Source organism: Astatotilapia calliptera, chromosome 7 (genome assembly GCF_900246225.1).
Source record: "Astatotilapia calliptera chromosome 7, fAstCal1.2, whole genome shotgun sequence".
NCBI classification, from domain to species: Eukaryota; Metazoa; Chordata; class Actinopteri; order Cichliformes; family Cichlidae; genus Astatotilapia; species Astatotilapia calliptera.
In genome coordinates this window covers 23,454,231-23,462,307 of record NC_039308.1, presented here as the reverse complement: position 1 = coordinate 23,462,307, position 8,077 = coordinate 23,454,231, and the positions used below count along the sequence as shown (strand labels likewise).

Here is an 8,077-nt window from a genome sequence, read left to right as displayed (position 1 = left end):
GTATATCGTGAAAAGCAGTTCCCAGAGCTCACTGTTAAAACTTCAGTCAGACCATACTTGATAATTACCTCTGAAGTTTCAAAACATTTGATCACAATGGAACTCACGGTGCCTTGGAAAGAGTATTTCAAACAAGACCTTGAGAAGAAAACGCACAAGGTACCAAGACCTGCAGGAAAAGTGTAGGAACAGGGACAGGAGGACTTTCTGTGAGCCAAGAGAAGGAGGATGCAGAAGCTTTGCAGGATGCTCATTTTGCAAAGTTGAACATTACAGGAGCTGCTGGAGGGCCATTCAATCTTTGACTGAAGCTGCAAGGAAAGCCCATCCATGGGCTGCCGGTGGGTCACAACTTTCCTACATTTAAGCAACAAAACTTGCAGCTAAAACCTAAGTTAACATTAACAACACGCAAGCAATACTAATTTATTAATGTTTATAATTTCTTAATAAACCTGTAACAACTAATTTCGGCCACGTAGGTGTAGGATTACAAACTGCAACCTCATTATAGTCACTTGAGGTCAAAATAAATGCATTGGCATTGTTTTGTCCCTTTTGTGTTTCCAAATGGTGTGAACACTGCTTGCAGTCTATAATTCCTGAGAGAAAATGTCTTGCCCTTTAGGTGCTTTATGTTCTGTGTGTTTAGAAAAGCAGAGGCTGTAAACGATGCACTGTATCGCTGGTGGGAGACCATTACAGTAAAGTTGTGGGCCAGACATCTGAACAATGAGCTGAATTGTGAAAGTTCGTTGCAGGAGGGAGCAGCAGACTCAGATAATGATGGTCTGTCGGTTTGTCACTGACAACACTGAGTGGGTCTCTTGCTATATAAAAATATTGATTATAGCTGCTTTAATAAAATTTGGATTCAGCTCTGCAGCTGTTTCCAAGAAAGTCAGGGCTTAAATGCTCCATTGGAGCTTTTTTCAAATGAAGAAAAAAGTAATCATGTGGTTGGACTGACTCCAGCAAAAGAGACTTTTCAAAACTACACTCAGAAATTAAAGTACAGAAATGTACCTATAGGGGTACAATGGCTTGTCACTGGGGTGGTACCCTCTAAGGTACCGTTCTGTACCCTAAACTGTGGGTACTGATTGTACCCTTGTAATTTGTACCTTTTACACGTCAAACCTGTACTTTAAAAGGCAAAATTGTACCCTTAGTATAAAGTACAAAAAAGAACCCTTAAAAGGAGTACAAAAATGTCTTTCTAAAGGTTCAGTATCTACACACAGATTTCCTATATTTTTCCTCTCAAGATTTGAAAAATTGAAGATACAAAGTCAAAAATACTTGTCACATTTATTACCTTCTTAAATACATTGCTTAACTGTTACATACAAACTGTTATCAACAGAGTATGTGTCATAAGCTGCAACATCAATTTCCTGTCCAGGTTTTAGCAACGTCCATTCACTATCAACTCTAACACTGTATGAATGAAAATGGTTGTCATATAACAGAGGAATGAGAATTTTTCCACAAAAGACCCACATTGTGTCAATATTAACACAACACCTGTTCTCTGTGTTTCCTATACACATGTCGTCTGAAAGATTCATATTTTTTGAAGGAAGAACAGCAGTCACTGAGTCCACAGGTTATATCAAAATTGGCATCATGGGAATGAATAAGTCCTGTGTGCTGCATAAGCTTTGTCAAACTAAAGGTTCTTCTGCCACATTTGGAGCACTGATATGGCTGAGGCATGGTGGTCAATACAGAAGATTTATTTGTCTGGTGACTGTGATTGGCAGAGGCTGGTCCTCACCCTCATCTATTTTCACAATGTACTTTTGGAGAAAAATCAGGGTGTTCTTCAGATGTTTTGGATAAGCAAGGTTGAAGACAAAATACAAGCAGAAAGAAGAGATGATTCCTTCAAAAATACACGAGCTTCTGCACACTTCACTGCCATCCAACTTCACAATGTTTGGAGCGCTTCTGGAGAACACTGGTTTCCAGTCTTCATGAAGTAGCTGAACAGTTGGATAGGGGGTTTTAGGATGAACCTTTGAAGTCAAAAAAGAAGGTAGAGGAAAGCAATATATTAGTCTCTTAACAAAAGATACATTTGTTTTCCTTTTATATAGACTAAATATTTTAATACACACACCTCTCCAAGTATGACAAAGAGATCCAGTTTCTCCTTGAAGACGTATGGCAGGAATAAAAGTGCAGCCCTTGTGTCAAGATCTGCCAAAAAACAACAAAACACAAGATCACCCATGCATTTTATCTGGCATTTCCAGTTACCTATAAAAATTATATAAAATGGAAGCCTTGAAGTTAAAAAAAAAAAAAAAAAAAAGCAAATACCCGGTAGGTCATCAGTGAGAGCCTCCTCTCTTGCATCAAGGTAGAGCTGGTAGAGTGGGGTTTTCCCTCGTGTAAGGTCAATCACCTTTGCTGCAACACATGAGAGCCCTTCACGAAATCGCTGGCTTACATTACCCGTTGTTGGTTGGATCCACCCGAGTTCGTTGCACAGCTACAAGTAAAAAATTCATTTTCAGTACAAAATAACAGTGTATGAAAATGAAATAATCTAAAGTTGATATTAATTATGTATGGTGCTGCATAATTTTTTTTTTTATAGAATTTAACAACAATACTGTAAGAAGTTACATGAACATACAAAAAAAGGAAAGAGGGACAGATGAAGAAAACAAGGTCAAGGGCAAATAAAATTTACTACTATAAACATGTTAAATGTGACAGCTATTTCCAAGTTCAATTCAGCTTTCTGACTTACACCAGTAGGCATCCCTAAGAAGGGGTACTTCTTCAACACATCCTCCACAGGCATACCATTTGCAATTTCTTTCTGCCGCCAAGCAAACGTTTGCTGCACACGGTTATGAACCACCATGGTATCTGGTTGCATCTTCTGATATTGGCACTGTAAGACCTTTAAGTGGGCGTCTATGGATAATAAATCCTCTCCTTGGACGCATGGTCCCTTGAAAGAAAGCAAGAGTGAGAAGAGAAAGTCAAAACAGATTAGAAACCCAACATAAGACTAAATATACAATTAGAGCTGACACGATCTGTGCATCACAAAGAACTCGTATCGGTTAAAGTTAACCGATACCATGAACCAATATTTAAAATATGGAAACTCTGAAATAATTTCACATAAAATCTTAATTGTTAACTTGAAATTTTAGTTTTGGAGTCATATTTAAAAAATTTTTTTTTTTTTTTAATCTAGTTCACCCTCTTTTAGCGCCTTCTAATTAATAATATTTTGTGAGGTAGAAGTATTAGCATTGGTACTTTGTATTAGCAAGTGCTCTAATCCAAGTATTGGTATTGTTTCGGTTTGAAAAAAAAGGGGTACAGTTGCATCCCTAATCCTTAGTTTTAGATGTAATAACAGAGGCAAGAACATTTTATAGCTCAAGATGTCCCTCACACCAACCTGACAAACATTTCTCTGACTTGTTCATTGACATTTATTAGGCTGCCCTCTCCTCGTAGAACCAAACTTCTCCTTACAACGCCTCACTGCCTCACTGTCGACTAGTGGTGCCCGCTCTGATTTGAATTTACGTCTCAAAGACATATGCCATGTGTGCTTGTTGAACAGAAACATAAGTTACTGTAAAAACAATCTACACAAAATACACCCAACAAAGAATCAGTAAACATACTTCATACAAACCTACTGAGAGGCTACAGATTGTCTTACTAACAAAACAAGATTGAAAAAAGCTTCACTTTTACTTTGTAATCTTGAAGGAACCTTATGCAAATTTTAAATTTAACTTACATAACCATTTCCCTCACGATCCTTGAGGAAAGGATACTTCATTACCAGCGTCTTCACAGCTTGCACATATTCAGAATTTGTGGGATACCTGTAATATCAGAAGAAACACAAGTGTTAGAGCAACTGCTGACAAACAAACTTTATCAAGTGTCAGTTATTGTTTCTTAGTAATGTAGCGTTTATTTTCAATATGACAGATTCAGCTTTTTCTAAAGCAACAAGCTAACATTACCCTGATTAACTTACATAGTATACTGTGCCACAGCTTCATATAGAACTCTGATTATTGTGTGTCTGTCCCTTGGATTTTTATGGCACGGTTCTTTGTTGTCCAGTTTTAGTTGGAGATTTTTGGGAAATCTTGGAATTTCAAAAGAGGCTGGTAGTCTCAAAGTATTTTCATTGCTGTGAAAACAGTTAAGCGTTTGTTTTTATTGCATGAATTGAAGTATAAAACACTACAGTAACAATACATATGGTAGAAACAATGATCATATTAACTAAATCCTAAAAGTGCATAACGGCCAACATGTATGTTTCAGACATACTAACTTCATTATAAATAAGAAAATACCTTATTGAAGTTGACGAAGTAGATGGTTGCCAGTCTTCTGGAGAGACAGTCTGTAGAGTCAGCGTCACTGAAGATTCCTTCATCCTTGACACAAATTGGTTGAATTTAACCTGCTTTTTGAAGGATCCTTGGAAAAGGTATGCAACCATAGTCTCAGTAAGACCGCAGTCAACTGTGTCACCATCAACCTCATTGTCTGCAAGATAAATGGTAGTACAAACTCTAAATTCCATGTAAGAATATTTATCACCACATTTTTACATGGGTAAAAACCGTATATCACACACATTAAAACCTTTTGTACAACTTCTTTCAGTTCAAAGAAATATTCATTTAAAAAAATCAGTAAATTAAATAAAATAAAGCAAATCTTTAGAGTGAATCCTCTTGATATGCAAAGTTTTCATTTTTAAATTTAGATGTTTGTTTGGGACTACTGGACACAGGAGAGCAGAGTCTGAGCATGCTTTTGTGCCCTTTCAAGTTTGGAAGAAAAAAAAAGACTAGAATGCTGTAATTTGTTAATATTCACTACTAAGGTGACTCCTTTCTCCAGATTTCCGACAGTTTCTGCCGTCTGTTCTTTCAGACCGATTACTTATAGCGATAACACCCGCAGGACCGTATTACAAGCTCAGATTACATGCTGAAAAAGTTCCCACATTGCTTAAAACGCGACTATCAAACCCCAGCTGCGACACCCTTGTTATATTTTAAACAAGTGCGGTGTTAAGATATTTCCTTTAGACGTTATATTCAGCCGCCCATGTGTGTTGATGGCCTTGGAATGGATGTAAAAACGTGATTTTATTAAACCATTAATTAGAGCTGGGCGATAGAACGATAACGATATGTATCGCGATATAACTTTTACTCGATAGAGAAATTAAGCTATCGCGATAGACCTCGCCGCTCTTGTCCTCTTAAAAAAAAAAAAAAAAGATCAGCCAATCCAAATTAAGTAGCGCAGAGCCGAACCAATCACAGCCGCAGCGTCACGTCGCGTGACTTGTAACGTACAGCACAAGTGCCAAGCACGTGTGTTTGTTTGGGAAGCAGCCAGCGGGTAATGGAGGAAATGAGTGTGCCGACTAGAAAAATCAACCGAGCGTGACCGAAGAGAAAACAGATGATGGTTCCAATGCCGAAGAGATTGTCGAACGGAAGAGCCATAGAAGTTCCGTAGTGTGAAGGTATTTCGGCTATTTCAAGTCTGACAAAAAACAGAGTAGCGTGCACTGTAAATTGTGCCGAAAGCAAGTCTGGAAATACAATGAACTGGTGCATGCGTCACACTGTGCGCCACGTTATTGTTTCGGTGAAATGAATTTCTACAATACTGTTACTGTTAATTCTACTCTCTGCAGTGTTTAAATGCTTACATATACACACAGTTACTGTCCCTCCACACATACGACTCGGTTCTGCTTCTATGCCCCAGCTTTGTTTACTTTTTCCCACCGAGGCTTCTAGACTTCTGATTGGCCAATATTTCTGGACGGTTAGGAATCTAGCGCCACCTGCTGCTTTGGCATGTTCATAGCAGCGTTTTCCTTTATTTCTGCCTTTATGTGTGGACGGGATTATTTTTTAAAACGAAAACGGAAAATCTCCGTTTTCAAAAATACCCGTGTACGTGTGGACGTAGCCTCAGTCTCTGACTGGAAGCGCTAATTCGTCATTCGGCTTTTGTTAGACTAAAGTAACTGTTAAAACTGTTTGAAAAGCTCAGCTATACAACAAGGAGAGATTGAGAATTTCCTTTTAGTTCTCAGTTTATTTGATATTGACAAAAGTTAGTCAGTTTTGTCTGTTCTTCTGTAAAACAAACTAAGATTTATTTTTAGAATTAATATTTTGTTTCTAAGTGGAATTGACAATTTAGTAGTCTGTTTCGTTTGTTCTATTTTGAAACTTAAACGCTTTAGCGGCTGCCTTTTGTGTAGTTTGCAATATTTGCCTTTATTTATCTGAAAAAGTCTCATGTTCCTTAAGTACATCTACCCTGTTGAACTTATTATGGGAAATAAATATTTAAATAAAAACAAGCTGCTGATTATTTCACATTTTACTTGTGAGCAACGGCACATTTAAATCTTACAAATATAGTTATTTGGCTTATATCGTGATAGATATCGTTATCGCCTGAAATGAAAAAAACATATCGTGATATGAAAAAATCTCATATCGCCCAGCTCTACCATTAATACACTAACGGTAAACTGCATTCAGCTACCAGGGAATCAAATTTCGCGCCATTCCGCTGCGCAGGGGTTACCGAACCCATAGACTGTGGCCGAACCACATATATAAGTTCAAACTTATACAAATACTATGTGTACACATTTTTCATTTTTCAGAACTGTGACCTCAACTTTACACATGAAACGTTTGTAAAAACGTTTGTAAAAAGACATAATTTGAGCTAAGAGAATGCCGAAACTAGCTAAATTGCTAATATACGTTAAGCTAGGCTAAACCAATAATTAGTAATTACGCTACATTTTTCTTTAAATAAAACTTACCTCTGAAATGCTGAGCTTCAGCTTCGGTGACATCTAAGCCCCACTCTTGTATTTTTGTTAAGAGTTCCTGGGTTGAAAGTGAACAGAGCACACCAGGACTTGCAAGTTCATAATCCATCTCCCTCCGTTGATAAAACAAAATGGCACCTGCTGCATTTACAGAAAATTCTAGAATCCACCAGCTATTCGTTGAGTTTCTTCTTCTACTTTTTGTTTGATGTTGTGAGGATGGGCTCAACTCGCACTCCGAGTTCAATAAGGGTGCTTTTTTGCAATTCATCCAAATAGTTATACTTTAAAAAAAACACTCTCTTAAAAAAAATTTTAAATGCATTTTTACTTTTTTTTCTTTCAAATAAATTCATTGTTCTTAAAGCAGCTTAAAAATAAGGGGGGGGGGGGGTCAGGGAATACAAAAACAACAACAGCAATGAAAATAATAAAAAATAAAAACACTAAAATATATGCTTATATCAATACAGTTGCAAATAAATTACTGTCAAAAAGAATAAAAAACAAAAAACCTCTAATCAAAAAGAGCTTAATCAACCTGTACTTTATCTTTTGAAAGAATTGGTACAAATAAGTACTTTTCACAATTAAGGAACATGTATGTACCTTTCAGACGCTAAAAAAGGTACAGATAGTTACCCCGAGGTCCAATATTTGTCCTTAGACTGTATTAATGTCATTTTTGTACCTTGGGGCACAGTAATGTACCCCTTCCGTACCACTATTTCTGACTGTGTAAGAAACCCAAAACGTGCAACTTTTAAAGGTGTATGAGTGATAAATCCAATACTCTAATGAAGCCTTAATTAACTGCCGCTTATGTATCAGCCATAACAGTGTTTGAACAAAGTTCCTGTGGAAACATCTGTCAGCAGACTTGAACTCAAATTTAATGAGCTGCACATTCGATTAGTTGCACTCTCTAAATATGTAATTTCCTTCCTGCTAAAGGGACAAGAGCTCTTCTACTAAGTTAAGTTCAAGACGATTACAGGAAAACACTAAAGGTCACACAATTAATCGTAATCTGTTTTGTGAAATCACTCTGAGAGATATATTGAGCATTTTTGAAAATATTTTAATATTATTTATAATAAAGGAACCTTGTTGGGGGACCTGACACCAGATGGTTCATCGATTCGCACGGGATTCATTTGCATCAACATCACAGCAACACATTTT

At 37.0% G+C, this 8,077-nt stretch overlaps 1 protein-coding gene across 2 annotated transcripts; it reads right to left on the bottom strand.

Annotated features, from left to right (window-relative positions):
* Positions 1-1,292: 1,292 nt before the first annotated feature.
* Positions 1,293-7,177, bottom strand: LOC113025785 (sterile alpha motif domain-containing protein 3-like). Of its 2 annotated transcripts, XM_026173943.1 has the most exons (8): positions 6,884-7,177; positions 4,359-4,554; positions 4,031-4,189; positions 3,785-3,872; positions 2,765-2,971; positions 2,329-2,500; positions 2,126-2,205; positions 1,293-2,021 (listed from the first exon to the last, which is right to left on the bottom strand). In XM_026173943.1, exons 1-8 carry the CDS (start codon positions 7,161-7,163, stop codon positions 1,725-1,727), a joined length of 1,479 nt encoding a protein of 492 aa, XP_026029728.1. In that variant the 5' UTR covers positions 7,164-7,177; the 3' UTR covers positions 1,293-1,724. The 2 variants fall into 2 exon arrangements, with proteins under 2 accessions (XP_026029728.1, XP_026029730.1); XM_026173945.1 differs by lacking the exon at positions 6,884-7,177 and having other exon boundaries at positions 4,359-4,678.
* Positions 7,178-8,077: the final 900 nt, after the last annotated feature.

Bases quoted from the DNA above. Each gene is read 5' to 3' on its own strand.
- LOC113025785 (XM_026173943.1), bottom strand. From the start codon at position 7,163: ATGAATTGCAAAAAAGCACCCTTATTGAACTCGGAGTGCGAGTTGAGC. The intron at 4,555-6,883 runs GTAAGTTTTATT...TTTATCTTGCAG, and splicing joins TGAAGCTCAGCATTTCAGAG to ACAATGAGGTTGATGGTGAC. The intron at 2,022-2,125 runs GTGTGTGTATTA...TTGACTTCAAAG, and splicing joins TCTTTGTCATACTTGGAGAG to GTTCATCCTAAAACCCCCTA.